The 21,609-nt window shown below is 42.3% G+C and overlaps 1 protein-coding gene and 1 non-coding gene across 4 annotated transcripts in view; both read right to left on the reverse strand.

Annotated features, from left to right (window-relative positions):
* Pde4b (phosphodiesterase 4B) overlaps nt 1-21,609 on the reverse strand; it is a 546,203-nt gene that overhangs the window by 18,671 nt on the left and 505,923 nt on the right. For all 3 annotated transcript variants that reach the window (XM_036177953.1, XM_036177954.1, XM_036177955.1), the window contains one exon: nt 19,560-19,672. In XM_036177953.1, coding sequence (XP_036033846.1) covers nt 19,560-19,672 — 113 coding nt within the window. The remainder of the gene's footprint in view (nt 1-19,559; nt 19,673-21,609) is intronic.
* On the reverse strand, nt 11,273-11,436 carry LOC118579068. Its single transcript, XR_004944431.1, has one exon. It is a non-coding gene; the product is annotated as a U1 spliceosomal RNA (small nuclear RNA).

Below are 21,609 nucleotides of genomic sequence, written 5' to 3' on the forward strand. Positions count from 1 at the left end.
TGAACAGTGAATTATTTGGACTCATGCTTATTTGATATTTTAGGGCTGTTACATCTTAGAATTCATGTTAGAAACGTTTCATAGTTAAATTATTTTAGTTTCATTTTAGCAACGCAGGATAGGTTGAAAATGTCCTTCTTTTCCTGGCTCCCCTGCCAGCCTCTTCCTGTCAGCATTACAGTACAGGCAGTGGGATGCCCTGCCCAAGCCGACTTCACTTCTCCCCCTCCTCCCCATCCCCATCCTTCCAGGGAGTTCCTGTATTGCACGTTGAAGGATCAGCCAAGCACCATGGCAACAGCCTGAACTTGTAATTGGCTCTCTTTCCTGTGAGGCATTCCCCTTCTAAATGAGCATCCTGTCTCTGACAATAGCTTCTCTTCAGGCATCTAAGACTCAAACCACTGGTTCTCTCAGAGAGCTGCCTTTGGAGGTGAAGCCAGACCCAATCAGAGTCGCTGCCTCTTGGCTCACTGTACCACACACTGTCCTCTGAGACACAACCTCTCTCTTTCTGGGTAACCTCGCTTGCGTATGTGTGTGTTTTCACAAGTAACCGGACATCTCTGAGTCAATCACTTCTGCTTGTAGACTTTTGCAGACTTTACATGTTGAACTTAAGCGTAATTTTGAACTCCAGGTGAATTACATAAATTCCGAGTTATTTATTTATTTATTTTTAAGATATAACTCTGTCACAATGGCCTCTCACCTGCAAGCCACAAAACCAGGACTTACTGAAGACTAGGAGGTTAGAAAAGACAGATTTATAAGTGCTGATGGGTCTGCTGGCCTTTAGCCAAGAAACAAATGTTACTTAAACTATAGTAAAACTATCTTACATAAAAAGCTTAGAGACAGATGATTTCTTCTCTAGCTCCCCCCAACCCCCCCGCACAAGACTTAGCCAAATATAATAGTCAATTATCCTCATTTTGGTTCCTTTGGTATCGCTGAAATATTTGCAAACATTTTGGAGTCGACGACGCTTGTGACACTTCACTAAAGCCATTCTGTCAGGTTTTCAACAGCCATTGATGGAATACCTGAAAAGGTCAGACCAGGTCAGGGGGAGGGGCAAGCGAATGGACAAACAGAAAGTCCTTTCATGGTTTTAATCAACTTTCATTCCAGTAGAATAGCCAGGTCTACTAGAACTCATTGGCTAGACCTCAGGTAACAGTCTAAGGAGGGTGAGGAGGGCTCTTTGGTGGTGTGGTTGGCTACTTTGCTCAGGAGACGAGAGCAGGATGAAAAAAATGGTCATAAGACACCTCTCCCTACCCTCTTCCCCCCTCTAACTTCCCTTTATCATAGGATCCTGTTGGGATCCACGGTCCATCAGTCTGTGTGGTAGAGGGTGGTGGTTTCCAGCCATGGGGCTGAGTAAACTACACACCTTCTGTGTCTTTACAGAGGGGTCAGTGTACTCATGAAAGTAAACAGAGGAATACCATCTCCCTTTTTTCCATGCCTAAATGGATTCTCCTATGATCTTTTTACTTAGGGCAGGGCAATGCATACCAAAAGCAAAGTTTTCCAAAGTCATCCTAAGGTAGCCATAAAATACACATGGTGAAGTATACAAGTGGAGGTCATCCAGGGTCAGAAACCAACCTAGACCTTTTAAATGTTGCTTAGCAACCACCACTGGTTTTCCTCAGCAAGGGAGGGCCCTACCACACTGACTAAGGCAATCATTGCTTTCATCAAAAAATACTTATGAAGGGCCCACTTGTGTGGGGTCCTGAAAGACTAAGAAAGGCAGATATGGCCTTCTAGAAAGGGTAAGTCATAAGGGTAGAGCTGGCCCTAGTAACTGGACAAGCCAAGGACTGGAACTGATATGTTGAGGTGACAGCTGATGAGACAGTTGGGGAGTTCATGGTAGGTAGGTTTCCAATGTCTGAATTCCATATGTGAGTTGCTTCTGGCAAGCTATGGGTATCCATGACACAGCAATCGAACCTCAACTTTGATTCTCAGTCTTTATGACTGGCTTTGTGATGTCACTTCAGATGAAATGAGAATGACACATAAGACTCACGACCCACCTTTTCGCCCTAACCTCTCAAGATTGTGTGAACGATTCTAGAGCAGCCTCCTACCACTTGGGCACAGCATTTTCTAGCAACTAGCTCCTCTCAGAAAAATGAAATTCTTTCTATACTGCTGAGGTAAACAGGGTAAAAATGGAGATGCTTCTGTTTATAAGAATAAACAATGACTCAGGACGGAGGGATTTGTCATAACTCAGAGCTCCCTAGCCCGAGACTCTCGGAGCCTTCTTGCCAATTTACCCAGCTAGCTGCTTCGGTGTGAAGGAAAAATGGATCCCGAATGAAACCACGGCCCAAGGACTTGCAGGATGGAAAGGGAATGAGTTTATTTACTTCACCAGATGCAGTAGAGAATTTACAAACTGGAGGGTGCTGTTTCAAAGATAAATGGGTTCTCATGTCTCCTGTACACAGGTCCTATTTTTCTTTAATAATCTGTCCTCACAAGAAAGCCCTGTTAGAGTCTACCTAGAAATAATGTCCCCGGGGGAAATGGCCAAATTCCCTTTTCAACACAGACAAACAAAGTTTGTGAATGAAGCCTTAGAACACAAACTTCCCACACCTCCCTGAAGCCGCGTCTGTCCAACGCTACATCTACAAACACTGCTAAGAAAGTACAGTTACGTCTTGAAAAGAGAAGGGCTATTATTTCCTATAAATGACTTCATACCATTTTCCTAGAATATTCTTTCTCTGTAAAAATCATCTGTGATTTTTTTCAATGGCCTGCCTTTGATTTATTTAATTTTTATGCTCCCATTATTGCAAATGATAAGTAAGTCTGTTGTTTCCTTTGCACCAAATCAAACACAGACCCCTTTTCATGGTGAGAAGCTTCTTAGGAAATGTTTGAAATTAAATTTTGTCAGATCACTTCAGTTTTCCTTCAGCTTCTGAGCCACGGGCCTCTAAAGTGATGAAAACACATCTTCATTTTTTATTCCTTCTCGAAAAACGAGCTTAAAATTTGTGCAAAGATCAGCAGACACTGTTCTGAGCTCTTAGTGACTTCACATAGAAGGGACTATGTTTCTCAGAAAAAAAAAAAAAAGCCAGAAGGCAGATGGTAGAAGGAGCTAACATCAAGTATGTGAAACAGCTGCTTTTAAACTAATCTGGATTTGCTAGTGGTAATTTTACATGATTAAAAATATTAAAATAATTGGTTAAATATCTACCCTATCAAAGACTAGAAAAAGTCGGTGCTTTTTCTCAATGATAACCTGGTGAAGTCAGTAAAAGAACATTTTCAGGACGGTGGGGGAAAAGGTGCCAAACAGAGGAAGGCGGCCCCAGTCATTGCTCCTGTGGGTGGTCATCTACGTCGGAGCCCAGCTGTGAGACAGGCGCCTTATTGTGCGGCATCTTCCTGTTTTCGCAGTTCCGAAACAACTGCAGAAGTCATTAAAGTCACAATGACTTTTTTAGGGACTAACTTTTGACTCATATTTTACACTCTCGTTAGTCATAATTTTATAAGGATTCCCGAGTATCAGGGAAGTGTAGGGACTGAAAATGCCTCCTCGTGAGATCACAGAATGCTCACAGTGGCAGAGAGATGAGGCAGTGACGCTGGTTAGTGAGAGATGACTGTAAGCCATATGTAATCTCGGGTAAAATGAATTGACTTCAAGGTCTCTGTTTCCTCAGTCGAATGAGAAAGTTGACAGCTAAAGTCCCTCTTTTTTTTAAAAAAATCTGACTTAAAAATAAAACAGAAAATAAATCTGGAGCAAGGGTATGGTGTAGTACTTTAAACCCCCTTTATATGAAACTCGTAATTTCCACTGTTCTTAACAGCTCAGTTTATCTCGTCCTGTGCTTCCTCTCTCCTGTCTTTCTGCCATTCCTTTGAAATCCCATGCCCTGCTTCTTTAATGACATGCTCGTCTTATTTGGAAGGCAAGTGAAATAGCACTGAGTGCATCAGTAACTGAATGGAGGAAGGAGTTCCACTCATGGCCATGCCCCTTTTGCTGGAGTAGCTGAGCCCGAGAGCACAGTTCCAGGGTGGGTCATGCCTGCCAACAAGTCTACTGCGAGCCAACTCTGGACTGGGGGCGCAGGGATAGGTAATGTTCACTGTTCAATGGCCACGTGAGAGAGACCCTCTTCTGCAGTGAATTGACAGTGGAGTCCCTTCTCCTCCCAGCTCCCCAAAGGTGTAGTGAGACAAGACAGGTAGGAATCTGAGGAAAAGTGGGCATGAATCTTGTCATTACAATTTTGCAACAAAATGCTGACGTTTCTGGTGAACAAAGCCAGTTCTAGGCACCAGCTAGAGGAGCGCTTGTTCAAGGGACATCTGGAAGGCAAGGTAGGGATAAAACATTAATGCTTCCATACAGAGAGCTGGACAGAGAGGGGAGTGGTGGCCATAGACAGTTGTTTCACATGTTGACACTAGGTTCTCCTACTCTTGAGGTGTTCGTCCCTACTTAGTCTCTTAACTATCCACTTACTTTTCTTTTCACGATTTCTGAAATCTTTTTAAGAGAAAATATGACACACATTGTCTGAATGCTGAAAATGCTTCCCAACCCTGTAGTAATTCCCATAAGAACCTTTTCAGAAAGTTCTCATGACCCACTTTCCTGCTTCAGTTGCTACAGTGACATGATTAAATAGACCCAAAAATTAAAAAAAAAAAACAACAAAACACTGCAAATATTTCTAAGAACTAACATAATCACAGCATTTTATGCAATATGGTATTTCTAAATTATGTATAATGTTTATTACTTTATACAATGCATGCTATTCATTATATATATTTATGCTTCTGCATATGTAGAATTGCTAAGTTTGATGGGTAAAAATTCAAGATACTCTTTTAAATTTGAAATTCAGATGAAACTTTTGGGGTATATGCATATTTCAGATATTATATATCCAAACACGTCACAAGAACATTCAAAGCTATACTCTCCTCATGACAATCAGTGTGAAAGGCTCTGTATACTTTTAGATGATTATGCTTTTCCAGGCCTTAAAGAGAGATCTTTCCTTCTTTTGAGAAATAAAAGACCATTAACCATTCTTGGAACTCTATAATGCCATCTTGTGCTCTGTTTTCTTCCTTCTAATCTGCAAAGGTATTTTGGCAGAGTGCTGGCCTAACAGTGAAATACAGCTATACAGCTGACCTCCATAATCAACAAAGGACCAAAATCATTGTAGCAACTGATAAAAAGAATTAAGGAATCAATCTTGAGCTACTTTTTGTTTGTTTGTTTGTTTGTTTTTTGAAACAGGGTTTCTCTGTGTAGTTTTGGAGCCTGTCCTGCTGTCCTGGATCTCACTTTGTAGACCAGGCTGGACTCGAACTCACAGAGATCCGCCTAGCTCTGCCTCCTGAGTGCTGGGATTGAAGGCATGTGCCACCACCACCCGGCGAGCTACTCTTTTATCTCCCCAAGGTCACAGAATTTTAATATGACTCTAAAGCTGGTGACTAAGATGCTTTTAAAAAAAAAAAAAAATTACCCATCTAGAAGACATACAACTTACAATATTTAAAAAATAGAGGGTTGGGGATTTAGCTCAGTGGTAGAGCGCTTGCCTAGCAAGCCCAAGGCCCTGGGTTCGGTCCTCAGCTCAAAAAAAAAAAAAAAAAAGTAGAAATATTGAATCAGATGCATGGATCTGAGTCTAGAGTCCTCTCCAGTGAAAAACAAAATCTATAGTTGATCCCCATTTTTTCCAGAGGTAACTACACAAAATGGGGGGGGGGGGAGGCACATCACCACAAACATTCCTCATTTCTTAGTCCAGCCCCTAGTTTTTAAGATAGGATCTTGCAATGTTGCCTGGACAGTCCTTGTGTGTCCTGCCACACCCAGCAATCTAGTTCCTTCAAGAACTGATTTCTACTTTCTGACTCTAACATTGCTTGAGTTATTGTAAATCCCACCTTCTTAAAATGTCTACTATTTATGCAGCCGTACAGATCTGCATAACTTTTCTTTGAGATTACTATTCTGCAATCCTGAGGGGCACCGTGGAGCCTACAGTGCATCTGACATTAGTTATATTGTTTTCAGCTAGTTCCTTTCCCATACTCCCTGAGATACATGAGGCAGTGGGAGGCTTCAAAGCTACTTTAAGAATCACTCCTGTTCTAACATTACTCAGGGCTGGGACAGTCCAACAGTCTGTCAAGTTTCAAGGTCAACTCTGGGGCGTATCAAGAAAATTAAAATCCTGAGCTACACAGGCTTATCGTTTTTTTTGCTTCTGGAAGCATGTATCTTGGCTCTTCTGGTATGTCTCACAACCAAACTGAGAAAAATTTTCCACAGATTGAAGGTTTGAATGAATTTGTAAATGATAAAGGATGAAACCAAGTGTCTCAAGTTATTCCTAGCCTATTAGAAGAGATGGCTATATTCTGCATGTTGTTTTCCTAGATAGCTACCATAATTTAGACAAGATGGATTCACACTTTCACCAGAATATACTTCAAATGTATAGTCCTGTTGGGATAAAGGCAATGCCAGAGATGGATGCCTAGCTCTTCTGTGGAGAAGAGGGAATGTTCATTGCAGACTTGCTTTGTTGTTGTTGTTGTTTTTGTTTTTTGAGACAGGGTTTCTCTGTGTAGCTTTGCATCTTTCCTGGAACTCACTCTGTAGCCCATGTGGGCTTTCCTGAGTGCTGGGATTAAAGGCATGTGTTACCACCACCTGGTGCAGGCTTGCCTTTTTAGTGGGATTTAGTGACACCAAGGAAGCCCTACCAGAGAAGTCAGTAGCCTCTCCCACACAGGGTGTAAAGGCAGCTGAATGTTCTCTCAAATCTGGAAATAAACTCCCACACTGTAGTGCAGTCTGAGAAACTGTGCTATTCATTGAGCCTCTGAGAGACCAAGGATTCCCACCTTTGAAGTGGGATGACTAGAAATGACATATGTCTGTGACCTAGTGGCGACTCTATGCCATGGGATTTGTGCTTGAAGATAGGTTTTTATTTCTGAATTTTAAGTCTGAACTCAGGCCTTCCTTACTTTGGGTTCACTATTGCATGAAGGTTTAAACTCTTTTTTGTTGTTGACAGGAGCTTGCATAACTAACTGCAAAATTCCCACAATGTGCATGATGTGGTGTCGTATCATGCAGGTTACGTGTGTGATACATGAGTTACTCACACAGGTGCAAGCTTGCTGGTTGACATTTAGATTGTTCACCAGGCTAAGCAGTGTAACCAGAATTGCAGGAAAGATAAATGAAGCATTTAAAAATGAAAACCGAAAGTCGAAATGGCCTTATATTGAGACCATACTCCCCTTCCCCCCAAAAAAAGCCTGTTTGGAGAAGTCAGGATGTTAGTAACACTATTGATTAATGCTTCTTTAATTTAGCCAATTTCTACTAATTAGGAGACTTCAGAATTCTCCATGTATTGACTAAAACTAGAAACAAGCACAGACTGCCTGAGAAATAAGAATATCTGCACCATGTACCCATTTGCTCTGATTTGCAGAGTAAAAGTCAATCTGGTAACACATGAATTAATTGACTATGCTACTGGGGTGAAAGAAACCTCAGTAAAATGCCAGAATGAAAATTGTGGTCCAATAGTGGGAAAGTAATCAGGTGCCATGCAACAGAGAGAGAAAGCAGATGATAAACAGACGTAACTGTGGTGGGTATTGTGTTCCCTGAAATATTGTGTGTTCCCCGAAATAATCATATCTGGGGTCAGAGAACAGACAGCCACTAGATACAGAGCCACAAATGGTGGCTAGAAAATGGGAAGAGTAAGCCATAGCAGAAGTTGGGCAGTGGTGGTACACGCCTTTAATCCCAACACTTGGAAGGCAGAGCTAGCCAGATCTCTGAGTTCAAGGCCACTTTAGAAACAGCTAAGCATGGTGACCCACGCCCTTAATCCCAGAAACCCAACCTTTAATCCCAGGGAGTCGGGGGGAAGAAAGAGAAAGGTATATAAGGCATGAGGACCAGGAACTAAGTGAGTAAAACATGTAGTTAGTTAAGCATTTGGTTGGTTAAGTGTTCAGGTTTGGGAGCAACAGTTCAGCTGAGATTCATTCTGGGTGAGGACTCAGAAGCTTCCAGCCTGAGGAACTAGCAAGGTGAGATAGCCGTGGCTTGTTCTGCTTCTTGATCTTCCAGCAATCACGCCAATAACTGGCTTCAGGTTTGTTTTTATTAACAAGTACCTTTAAGATTCATGCTACACGTAACACATGCTCTTAGATCCCACCCACTCTCCACACCCCACAGACAAGAAGTTTGAAACAGCAGCCATCACAAGGCTCTGAAGGCTTAGATTCATGTCCAGTGAATGTAGCCTTTCTGAGAGCATGATACACCAAACAGCGCCCAACTCAACCAGTCAGCCTTCAACAAGCAACATCGAGCTTCCCATTTCTGCTCACAGGAAAGGTGCATCTGCACCTCACCTCTGGGGCAGATTCAGAGTTCTTTGGGCAGTGTAGTTCTGGCTCATCTGACGAAATATGAGGAGCAGAGATGGAAAGAGCAAAGGATTTTTCCTGAATTATTCCTAACAAATATCTACATGTGAAGAACTCATGCTTTATTCATTTTAACCAAATAGATTTACCACACTTTTTAAAAAAAGAGGATCTCTTCTTGCCCAGGACTTCATATTCTTTTGGTTAAGTTGTCCTATTTTAGTACCTCGTTATGGGTTTTTCTGTTTTTTGTTGAGTTGGAGAGATGGCTCAGTGGGTAGAGTACTTGCTGTCCAAACATGAGAACCTGACTTTAGATTTCTTGCATATACAGAAAAGTCAGGCTTGGCAGTGTATGTCTGTAATGCTAGCATGGATTGAGGGGAAAGGCACAGGATGGATCCTGGGATTTATTGGCTAGCCAGTCTAGCCAATTTTGGTTCAATGAGAAACATTGTGTGTGATTATATACATATATGTATACATATATATGTATTATGCCTATATTCTAGTGTAAACAATAGACAATTTATATTGACCTTCAACCTCCACACACATACTCACTATTGAGCACATACAGATACATACAGGTACACACACCCTAAACAACCCCTGAAGCTTTTCTTGAAAATCAACATATGACCACTTTCAGTTTGAAATTTTACTCTGTTAGTCATACAATATGCCACTATACAACACCCTTAAGATTTTAACCATACAAGAGGTATCTTAATCTTATAAAATACTAGTACAAAAGTAGCTATTAAAGAACTTATTAAAAATTCAACAACAGTAAAACTACCCCAAATTCTCTGAAATTAAATGATACTGACAAACACTTGATAGCCCTTGTTGAAACAGTCCCAAGGACACTCCCACGTCATGCTAAGAAAGATGCAAATAAGCTTTGTGCAACCAGATCCTGAGTGTTAAAACACAGCAGGGAAAAATTCAGCAGTAGCTCATCCTGTCAAGAACACAAATAATGTACTTGCTTGGCCAAGAAAAATATACCCAGTGCATCAGTCAACATGACTGTATCTCAATTATCTGACTCAGAATGGAGCCAGCTGCAATCATCACAAAGAGCCAGGGAGGGGCTTGTAGCTGGCAAGGTAGAGGACTCTTGTGGGGAGTTTCAGGCCAGTTAAGTTTTAGGCTGAGTTGGATGGATATCCAGGGTAGGGGCTAGAATACACTTACCTCACTAGAGAACCATCATAAGGTTCCTAGCTTCCCTTAATCAAGTGGGCATGTGAAACTAAACCGAAAACCTATAAAATCCTAGATTTCTCCAATGCTAGCCGTGGTAGTCACCAATAGGATGGTAAGAGGTTGGTCTGCACAAAGACCAGGAAGACTGTGCACACCAAGAGAGGTTTACAACACAGGGCCTGGCTGAGTGACTGAAGGGGAGTCCTCCAGGTGGTGAAATGATGAGAGGAGCCGGAAGGCCTGGGTTTATTCATTTGCAAGTGAAAATACAAATCTGGTGATCTACAGCCACGGTTTTAGTAAATGTTCTTACACTGAGGGTAAAGAGGAAGTTGGAAATCCACCATGTTGACCAACCAGAGTCAGTAAAATTTTAGTATGTCTTTTGTAATTTGTCTCTATTTCTTCCCACACTAAAATGAGTATTGGGGTTCTTTTGCAAGTTTCCCTCCAGTGTAAACTCCTTTTTAAATATTTTAGCTTTTAATTCAAGTCATCTGGTTTTTATTCCAATAGCCTAAACATCAAACATCTTTATTCAGTTGAAGAATTGTAACGTTTCTCTTCACTTTTTATGCTAAGGATTGTATGCTAAGGACCATCACCTTACTCTGTTACATCATAGAATGTAAATAATGCCCAGAAATGGATAGATAGCAAAAGAGCTGAAGTTAGCATGTCAAGAATCCATTAAACATGGAAAAACTTTCCTTAATAAACATTATATCAACACAATTAATTCTCCCTAAGTCACTCTATTTTCCCCTAGCATTTCTTCATTCTAAAAAAATGAATACATAATTGCTTATTCACATTTATTACAAAATATTTGAATAATTTACCTTAGAATTCTAAATTTTAATAAATAATAAACTCATCTTGAGCCACAGTGGGTAGCTTAAAAAAGCCTCTATGCTGTGAGTGTGACTGACATAACTCAAAATACTTATAAGCATTTAATAACATTGGCATTGTTTATCAGTGGGCATCTGCCAATAGGACTGAACTAACTCCATTGGGAGGTAGGTAACGGGACTCAAGAATGGGGATCTCAGTTAAGTCATGAGAGTTTCATGTTGGGACATTGATTGGAAAGAGACATCATAGGGATAGAAAGGGGGTAACCTGAGATTCCCATCTCAATCTCAACTTGCTAGTCTAGCCACTCTGCCAAGCAGCTGAAAAAACCCACAGCCTGGTGATTTTTTCACCAGGATGTAAACTCTCCAATTTGCCATCTTCAGTTCCCAACAGATTAAAGGGAGAAATAAGGGGGATTACAATTTGATTTGAAATGAGACCCTCATCTCAGTACCGAAATCCTCCCATAATCTTCTGACTCTGGAGAAGTCATGGAAAAATAAAAATACTTTTCAGTGAGAGTATACCTTGTATTTTCAAAGGTTTTTGGATCGTATTAGATATTTAAACTTTATTTCATATTGATAAGAAAATAAGTCTTAGTTATGAAATGTTTCCTCATCTGTAAAATGACTTCAAATAAATAGTATATAATTTAAAAAAGTAACAGGAGCATACAAATGCAGTACACATACACACACACACACACACACACACTCACACTACCACAGAATATACGTCAGATTCCCCACATTAGGAGACACCACAAGGGTCTCCACAGTCAGTCAGAGTGCAGTAAATAAGCCTTGCTGTGGGAACACCGCCCTGATCATGGCATCTTCCCTGCCTGGTAAATACATAAATAGGACTTTTAAAGTTCTGTTCTCAACTGAAAGTTGCAGGATCATGTGTAGCACAACTGTGTGAAACTATAATTGGAAATCAAATGTGTAGAATTTTTTGTTATTTATCAAATTTCACCATCTACAGTGACCAAGGCATTAGTTGTTGGGTCAACACTTAGTTTCTTGGTCCTCTGTGCAGCACAGCCCATCTAATTCAATTGGGAACATACTTTTATTGAGTGATGAATTTTCTTCTTAAGGTGTTAGATGCCAATAATTCTTGTCCTAAATGTATTTTTTAAAATATTGGTTGAATCTTTTAAAAAAATTTCTGGGTAGCTATACTCTGCTTTCATCTACATAATAGTTCAAGATTGTAATATTTTGCAGTCTACTGAGCAAAGAAAGAGCAATGTGGTCTTTTAAGGCTTTTAATAGCAAATTTATAATTTACTATATTTGAAATTTAGAAGTTAGAAGATGAAAATGACTTCACCCTGCAGGTGAGTTTTACCTTAATAAAGTTGCTACACTTCAATCTGGAAGGGGCTTGAGGCTTCCAAAGCAGTTCGTCCTAAATTGGCAATTGTTTTTGGAAGGGAACATATTGTGACTGCTGAGCAGAGGTGCATGTGGCTTCTAGCGTTAGGGTCTACTCCGTGAATAAGCAGAGATCATCAGGTGCTTTCCAAGACAGGCACACAAGAACAAGAGGTTCACTATCGTCTTCTTTTCTCAGCGACTTAACAGTTCTTTCTTTGTGGAAGTACTTGGCTACTTTAAAGTAAACCAAACAAGGGGAGTTACAGTAAAATCTCCCAGAGACTAAATAGTTTGGCACCAGCCGAGGGAAACATCACATGCCATAGGGCAAGACAGAAAGGGGCTGGTAGATCCCTGAAAAGAGCTAAAGCAAGTCTGCACAGAAAAGCACACTGACAACTGGCATGATGCCACCCAAGAATGCAACCCAACTGACCAGCGTGAGTGTGCGCTAGTGTCTTCTGGCAAGGTATTTTGGTTTTCATAACAGTAAATGATCCTCGCCTACTGAACCCATTTTACTTAGAAGTCAAATATTTTGGAAGAATTGCATAAGAACAAGTCTCACTCTATCTTTTCTTCCATAGATAACAATGGCAAGGACCTTGGTGGGGCTCTAAGTCTGGGACATATACTCAAAGATCAAACATGCAAAGGCAGGGAAGTATAAAGAAAGGAAATGAAATGCTTATTCCATTACCGTGCTGGGAGGCAATAGTTCAAGATTGCTCTTTTCAGTTTATCATTGACTCCTCTGCTATAGTGCACTCCCAGCAGCCGGTCAGAGTCACACAGAGGTGAAATTCCTTCATTGAATTCCTCTTGAGAGATTTGTTCATTTACAAAACTTGTAAGTGAGTTAACGAAAAGACTGGGTGAACTAGGTCAGAATTCAGTGAAGGAACCAGTTCTTAGATATACCCGTGTAGAACTATTTAGATTAAGCAAAGTATTACAAATCACATTTATTTCAGAACACTTGCTCCCACTTTGATTTGCTAAGTTTTCGTAAGACTAGAATTTCAAAAACTGAATCACACTCAAGAATACAACTCTATTCTATAATTTAAAAAGCAATTAAAAAGATTAACTTAAACAATAATAAATAAAGACTGGTCAGCTAAATCTTCCTTTTCATCTCTGAAGACAATAAAATAAGAAATCTCTCTGCAATTGGGAGTTCCACAGTCCAAGTAGCTCTGCTACAAACATATGAATTCTCTATTTTACAGTCAAGCCACACACATTGGGAAGGACATGCTACAAGGTGAAACTGTTGTCATCATTTGAATGTCAATAAAATCAAATCATTAAGAATAGCCTCTCTCTCTCTCTCTCTCTCTCTCTCTCTCTCTCTCTCTCTCTCCCCTTTGCAGGAGGAGTCAGGCAGAGGAGGTTGGCAAGAAACAAGGGAATTTGAAGTAGACCACAGCTTTCAAAGAAGATGTTACTATCTGATCTTAAGCTAAGTTAGGGGAAACCAAGAGAGCTGGGATTTTGCACACTAATCCCCAAGAAGCAAGGGATGCCTGATACTACTGTTTCCATTTTCATGAGTGTTTATGCAACATTTTCTAGAACTATGACAGATTCCCCCTTTCACTTGTGTTAGAAGGACTGCCTTCCAGCCCAAGCTGAGTCTGGAATTAATGGCTAGACTGGGGGCCAACAAGGTTGGCCAACATTAGAAATTTGAACCAGACCTAACCAATAAAGACCTGTTTTAGAAGAATAAGACCTCCCACCAAACACTACAGAATTCACACTGAAGAATTGCTAAGTACCTGTCAACTTTCCCTTCCATTTATTTGTCTCACTGGGATGCTGACCCTGCTCCTTGATACTCTTCCAGCCTCACCAAGTCTAAAGCCTCATTTGTGGTGTTAGGCAAGCACACTACCACTGAGCCACATCCTCAGCACTAAGAACTAAAGCTGTGTGTTTGTGTGCATGTTGTGTGTGTGTGTGCTTGTGTGTGTGTGTGCTTGTGTGTGTGTGTGTGTGTGTGTGTGTGTGTGCTTGTGTGTGTGCACGTGCACGTGTGCACGTGTGGGTAGAGTTGGATCTTAGAGCCCCAGGCATGGTGGCAAGCACTCTACCAATGAGATACATTTTCAGCCATGGTGCTTTTATTTATTTATGCTAATCAGGTTGTTTCTACTATATCCCACTTTATCCATCTGTAGACAGTGCCTACTACAAAGAGTCTCTGTATGTTCAACATGGGTAAAGGACTCAGCTGTGTGTCTACATGCAGCAGCATCTACACCTGTGTGAGTATTGTGGCTGTCTACCATCATAAATTCAAGAGTGGATATAAACCACAGAAGTAATCTATTCCTTATAATCTTGTTTCATAATAAGGAAATGAAAAGATTTACAATAATTTAATTGCCCTGGAAAGTATTCCCAGTAAAGGTGGAGCTAGACTTTAACCCATGCCTTATGCTCAGATTCTGTCACTTTACTTCGCTGTCTCTATACTTCATAGAAGGCTGAGCAGTAAAGGAAGAGAACTGGGTCAAAACAAAAAAAAAAAATACATGCTTCCCCTCCTGCCTGTCAGAGCTGATTTTCATTTCAGTCCACCCTCTAAATCAAGATCATCCCTAACATTTGTCAGGACACATACTACAAGCCTAAATGCTTAAAAACACAAACTAAGCTAGCACTGAGACTCTTAACCTGACAGATAGTCCATCACAGTGTGTGAGGGCAATGAGAGCTTCAACTCCCTCAGCTCTGCACCATATCCTGCCCTCTGTCTGTCTGACCATCGGGAAAGCTTGGGTGAGGCCTCTGCCACAGCCTGCATGCCCATGCTCCCACACACTTTCTCCCCAGTCCTGTACGGCTGCCTCATGGCTGTCCCTGGGTCCTCCAGATGTATGACTCTGCAAAAGCACATCCACGTGCAGGCTCTGGGAAGAGGGTTCAGAGCCCTTCGGGCAGAAAATGAGAAATTTGGCCAGAGATACAGTGAGGTCTGGAGGGGACCACATGTATCCCTTGGGTCTGATCAAGCCCCTTCTGTTGAGCTGGAGAATGTGCTAGGACTCCTTAGAGCCTAGGAACCATTAAAAAGCCCCTGTGTTAAGGGAAGCCCCTCTCTCACCATTGATGAATCCTTCAACAACCTGCTTCCCTTTGACTGGCAGAGTTCCTAGATGAATCTTTGGCCAATAAGATCTATTTCCTTTCAGGTCTGTTAGGGCCAGCATTCCCCATAGATTTTGATTGATCATTGAGTGGTACAGAAAATGACTCACTCAACATTAGAGCAATTGGCTTGCCTTGGTCATGATCACCTTTCAGTGGCATACATTCTGGTTTCCTGGTAGCTCCAGGCTGGTAGAATTGAGTGACTTTATTCCCTCTCTCCCTCCCTCCTAAGAGCACAGGCAATTAGTTGGTGCAGGCTCCTGTAGAGCTGGAAAAATAAACCTGTGTAGCTAGAAGGACTCACTTCTCCAGTGATGGTATCTGTATGTGATTTTAGGATGCCTCAAGAAAGTGCCATTTATCTCCCAGCTGGTGAGGTTCCTTAGCAGTTACTGAAGTACTATATCCTGACTCTTCAGTCTGAAGGAAGCATTGGTATCCAAGCCTGGACTATTCAATTTCAGAACATCCATTCATCATCTGGGTCCAAATTTGTCCCAGACAAAACTGGTAGGGAAAGAAAAGGACCCAGCAGGGCCTTTGGAGGGCATCTGGGACTACCATTAATAATTTGAATGTAGCTGTAGTTGACTACCACAATATGCTTGTCTTTTGACATTCTCCATGGCAGGTACTAATAAGCCTGTGGTTCTCTTCACCTGAATCCTAAATGAGAGACTATGCATCTCAGTCCAAAAGGGGAAGGAACACCTCCCACTCCTCCCCAGTCCTGCCCCACCTCCCTAGGATTGTTTTGGCCCATCCTCAGCCTCTGTTGTTGCAACCCTGTACTTTTCTGACTGCGTCTGTCAGGAAGGCGGCAGGAAATTCTAGTCACCCTCACAGCAGCTGTACCATCCCTCCTATCCTCCTCTGATGACGTGGATTGGCTTTGGTGAGAGGAGGTCAGGAACTGAGCCACAGTGAAGGTCGGAAAGAGAGGTCATTGTTTATGCTGCACTCAGGCTGGGGATCCCGGTGGGGCTGTTTGCTTTCTTCCTTTCTATACTGTTTCTCTTTCCGTTCCTCTTTTTGGGCAGAGCCCAGGCATCCTGTTTTCAAAACATCAGGCTGTTCTTTTTTTTTTTTCTCGGCAGATGAACTCACGCTCTGATGCATTTTGCCAAAGTGTGAGACGATTCTTCCAGGTGAGGAGGAGGCGACAAAATTTGAAACACACCTACTAATGAACAAATCTAAGAGGGAGTCTGACATGCCTAACCTAACTTGGACTGCTCACGGAGGGGTCCAGGCATTCTTCCCACATCAGAAAGCATGGCCATGCCCTCCAAGCTCCTGCTTACCTGTCTTGGCTTCTTGTCATTTGTATTTTATTAATTTTAATTTAGAGAATATATTCTCTAACACTAACTCATCTGGCTGTAGTTTTCTCTAAAACGTTGACATTCCACTTGGCCTACTGATGGTATTTAGGGGTCAAGAAAAACCGTTTTTGGTAAGCACAGGAGCAGCCATCTAGCCCCCTGTAGAAGCATAGGGAAAGTCAGTTACCCCTCTGAACCACTCCTTCTCTTTAGGCCAAAAAGGGGTCAAGGAAAGTCATAAATAAACAATAAGAAAGCATTGACCTGCCCAGGTACAAGAAACCCTAAAGACTGCTTGCTCTTCCTCTACCAACCAGGCAATGGCACCTATGTTACCCAGTTACACTCCCTTCACAGGATCATCGCTCTCCCATCTATATATACTCTGAAGTTAAGTTCAGACTGTAAACAAAAGCCTCAGGTCAGCTGTGAAGCGCAAGTGGAGACACAGATTTGATTTTGCAACAACATAAGTGATCACTCACTGGATTCTTACGCCACACCAGGGGCCACTGTACTCTATGCTTTGGGACACTAAACCCGGTGAGACAAGGCTCACTTTTATATTGTAAAACTGAATCTTCAAGGCTGTTAAATAAGTCGGTTCACACAAAAGAGCTAGTAAGAGAGATGGCCAGAATTTAAACCATGCATCTCCAGAGCCAAAGCTCTTCACATTTTCCCTCCTGCTTTAAAGTGTGTTATATGCATACTCCCTTCCATCTCTGTGATTCGGTTTTGCTGGGCTCTTGAGTAAGCAAAATACGACCAAATCTGACTACTTGGTGATAACTATGATGGTATTTCCAAATAGCTACTCACACAGAAATCTCAGCTAATTTTTTGCATTTAAATTTTCATGTGGTGTACTAGTTTTATTGTGTATCACTTCGTCTCACTTTTCCAGATAATACCAATAAACTCTTTTCTGGTGGTCGCACTATATTCTCCGGTTGTATTACCCAGGCTACGCCTGCCATTGTGCTCAGGATCACCCAAGACAATGATCGGAACGGAACAAATCGATGAGCTGAGAGGAGAGACCTTTTTAAACATGGCATTCTTTTTCACTCACTGAATGGCTGCTATGCCCTGCCGCCCCCCCCCCCCCCCTGCCAGGGCACTAGAGAACAGGCAAGGCAGCATACTCCTGCTTCAGCTAACCAACTGTGCTGTGAGTGGCATTTCTTCAGAGTTAGCTCTGTTCAACTTTCATTGCTTCCTGTACAGGACACCCTCAGGGAAGGGTGGAGGCTTAGGGGATTGGGAGTCTCTGGTCTCAATACATATCTCCTTTCATAGTTAGCGAAACATTTTAATAACTTTACAAGATAGACAGTGAACAAGGCCAGCACTCAGGACACACACTGGAAGTGATAACTAATGGCAATGTGCAGGTTCTTTAGGACTGTTCTTTTCTCCTCTGGCTAGTCCCCTGCTCTGTCTTGGTGTCTCCAAAAGTTCACGTCCTTGATGGTGAAAACTACTGAAAAGATTACCCCAGAATTTTGGATCCACAGGTTGCATCACATATCACAAAATAAGAGTCGACCGAACCTCTGTTGATGCTGTGAAGCAGGCCAACCCTGTGTGAAACATTCTATGTAAATCCCAAAGTGATTTGGAGAAGTTATACAGTGAAGCCCCCAGCATGGGGAAGCGGTTGGGTTTTACACCAGCCTGGAAAGTCCCTGCTTAACAGGGAGCTTGAGAGAGGTCATAAAATACTAGTTAAAACCCCAGTGTGTCCTGTTTCGTTATTCCCCATCAAGTGGAACTCCGAGATAAATTTCAGAAGGGGCTCATTTCTGCTCTGTTACGGATCAGTTCATGAGAGAGTTTCCAAGTAAGAAGACACCACCACCACCACCACCACCACCACCACCACCACCACCACACACACACACACACACACACACACACACACACACACACACACACACACCAGCATCTCCTAAGGATGCTCTGCTTCCTCTGCCATGATGCTTTGAAGAGGAGCCAGCAAGCTCTGCTCCAAAGTGATGCTTTTTACCCAGAAAAAGAGGAAGGAGTGTGCAATCAGCGACAGACCTCGGGCTAGAAGGGTAAATGTGGTACAAAGTTTCTTCCAGCCTCAGAAATGTAAGACAATAACACACATCTCAAGCTAGAATTGTAGGTGGACTCGATGGTGAACTCTGTAAGGTGCAGTGTCCAGGCTTTCCCTCCAAGTACACGAATGTAGATACATATATAACTGCATAACTTCTAACACACACACACACACACACACACACACACACACACACCTGTGCACACATACATGCATAGTTAAAATTCTGCATGTAAACAAGCAGAAAAAAAAAAAAACAACTAGCAACAACCCTCACTATATAATGTCAATAAATTAGCACTCTGTGTCCAGATGTTAATTAAACAAATGAGATAATGACAGGTAATTAAAGCTCCTCAACACTGTTTTTGTTTTGTTTTTCTGGATATTGTAAATAAAATCTTTTTTTTTCCCACTGTGGGTGGATTTTAGTTTTAAATGATTTCACCTTTAAAATTAGGAAAAACAAAACAAAACCCAACTTTCTGTGGTAGAAGGCAAAATACACCATACACCTTTGTTTTCTTTTTCCTTTGATCTCAGGCCTTGTCAAGCATCACAAAGGAAGAGTTGTAAATCCTCCAATGCCCTGCTTCCCAGCAAAAGTTTGTCAGACTGGAAGGCAGTCTGTATTCTCATTAAGAAAAAAATGGACCTGCTTTCACATCAAACACGTGTATGCTGCACCGATTAAAATGTGGCAAATCCTGCACTCTGCCCAGTGGACTCAAGCAGATTTCAGTTTTCTACTAACCGTTTAAAAAGAAAAAGTTTCTACAACTGTCAAAATGATCTGGAAGCTACGCAGATGCCCTGTCACTTATCTCCGATACCGCACGAATTCGGAGATTTGTTTCTGAACAATTAACACGGCTTAAGAAATTTCCGTTTACTGTAGTACCGGGGCATGAGCTAAGAAAGTGCATGCGGCACTTTGACAAAGTTCTCCGGACAAATCAACAGACTGGCTGCAGCCCGGCGGCGCTTCGCTTCAAGAGAAAGGGGCGCCCTTACCTTGTTAGAAGCCATCTCACTGACAGAGCGGTAGGTCTGGATGGTCTCTAGCTGGTCTAGGCACCAGTCTAGTTCCTCCAGCGTCTCCATTGCTAGTTTCTGATATGATTCTTCTGCAAACAAACACACAGACAGGTAGTTAGGCTGCAGCGGCTGCAGGCTGGCCATAGCCGAGTCTCCTCCACCTCGGCTGCTCCCGGCGCCACTGATGGTGCCCCCTTGCTCCTTCATTGTTTGCTTGCCGACTCCTTGCTTCCAAGCTCTCTGGTGCTCTGCCCGGGGTTGGCCCGTGCCAAGTTTTCACCCCCTCGCCGGGATGAGGTGTCAGTGATCTACCAAGAAACTTCCTCAGAGGAAGAAGGCGGGAACCTGCGCCCAGACGCTCATCTGCATAACTGTGCCCTAAAACCCAGGGCCCAGCAGAGTTTTCTCAGGCTGCCTCTGCCTTAGTCATCCTGGGGCTCTGTGGGGTGTGTGATGTCATTTCTGAGTGTTTGCAGTCTGGAGGAGAAATGAGGAAGGCTTTTCCTTCTTTTTGCTTTGCTTCTAAGTGAAACTGGCTCGCTATGGCCATGTGAGGGCAACTGCTTGACCGCTGTTCCCAGGCAGGGAACTTATTCATTCTGGGGGAAATGCTCCAGTTGAGTCCCTTTGGACTCAGCAACACTGACCCAGGACAAGTCTGAGGCATAGGCTATTCCTTTCTCTTGGTGGATTCTCTCTCTAACCTAGAGGTAAAATGAGGTCTCCCTGATGATAAGACTCCAGTCTAGAGAAACTGTCTGGAGTTTTACGTGAACACGTTTATTGGCCTGGGAGTCTTGTGGCTCTTGTTATAATAAACAAAGCCAAGACTTCTCTTCGGGTAGTGCCAGGGTCACAGAGAAATTCTGAACCGGACTTTCAGGTGGAGCCAGATGTGTGCCTTTCCTGTGCATGAAGGCTAGGGGTCTCCTTTGTTGTTTTCTGGAAAATTTTCAAAGTGTCCCATACCCAAAACCAACCAAGCAAACAAACAAAAAACCCCACGGAAAAAACAAAAAACCAATAGTGTATTCAAGATCATACATTTGGCTATTGGAACACTTTTATATTTTTCACTTCCCAGGACATGACATTCCATAGTCAAAAGTTTGTGGGTCTCAATAAACATTTCAGGTTATTTAAACACTGAATTCGTGTTTTAATTTTAGGTGAATTAATGAGGCTTCAGATACACGGAGCAGGCAGACACTTCATATAGAAGTGAGAGGAACAGCAGCCAATCACCACGCATTCCAGAACACAAGCCTACAACAGGCACTGATAAGATGCAACGTTCCTGCCAGCTTTAGAATGCTCATACAGTAGTTTTAAACACCTTGTGAAGAAGCCCTAGTGAGACCACACAGGCTTTCATTATCACATGAAGAATTTTGTGTGTGTTGCATCAAATATAACACAGAACAAGCACAGAAAGAGAAAGAACTGACATGTGGTTCCAGGGAAACAGAGTGGCCTGTCCACAGATACACACTTCACAGAATCGGGTATTTGTTTATCCCTGCACTTCAGGGTAAAGAGGGGTTAAAACTCAACATCCTGTATGTCATACGTGAAAACCCACAAAAACCACCGGAGGTGACTCCCTCCATCTTCTTTTCCACACTCTTCAACATGCAGACAAGAATTTAGGTGTTTTCAATAAAACTATTTGCAAGTCAGACATGCACATGCCTTTCTTCCTCTTCACTTTTGCAAAGCTGCCTCAACTCCAAGATGATTCTTCTCTCTCTCTCTCTCTCTCTCTCTCTCTCTCTCTCTCTCTCTCTCTCCTATGTTCCACAGCACCCCTTCGTCCCATTTCCTTAGAGGAGTACTTCAGGAAAGCTTTGTCTGCAGGGACAGAGCCCTCACACCCCAACTCCCTGCATCACTCCCTAGCTGCCTTCCACATCACCACCTGCAGCCTCTGTAACTGGGCCCAAACATTCAGCAGGCCAGCCAGGAGAGGAGGAGTTTGTGCAAAGCTGTTGGGATCAGCAGATATGCAAAGTGACTGTAAGATAAA

The sequence above is a fragment of the Onychomys torridus genome, chromosome 2 (assembly GCF_903995425.1).
Source record: "Onychomys torridus chromosome 2, mOncTor1.1, whole genome shotgun sequence".
NCBI classification, from domain to species: Eukaryota; Metazoa; Chordata; class Mammalia; order Rodentia; family Cricetidae; genus Onychomys; species Onychomys torridus.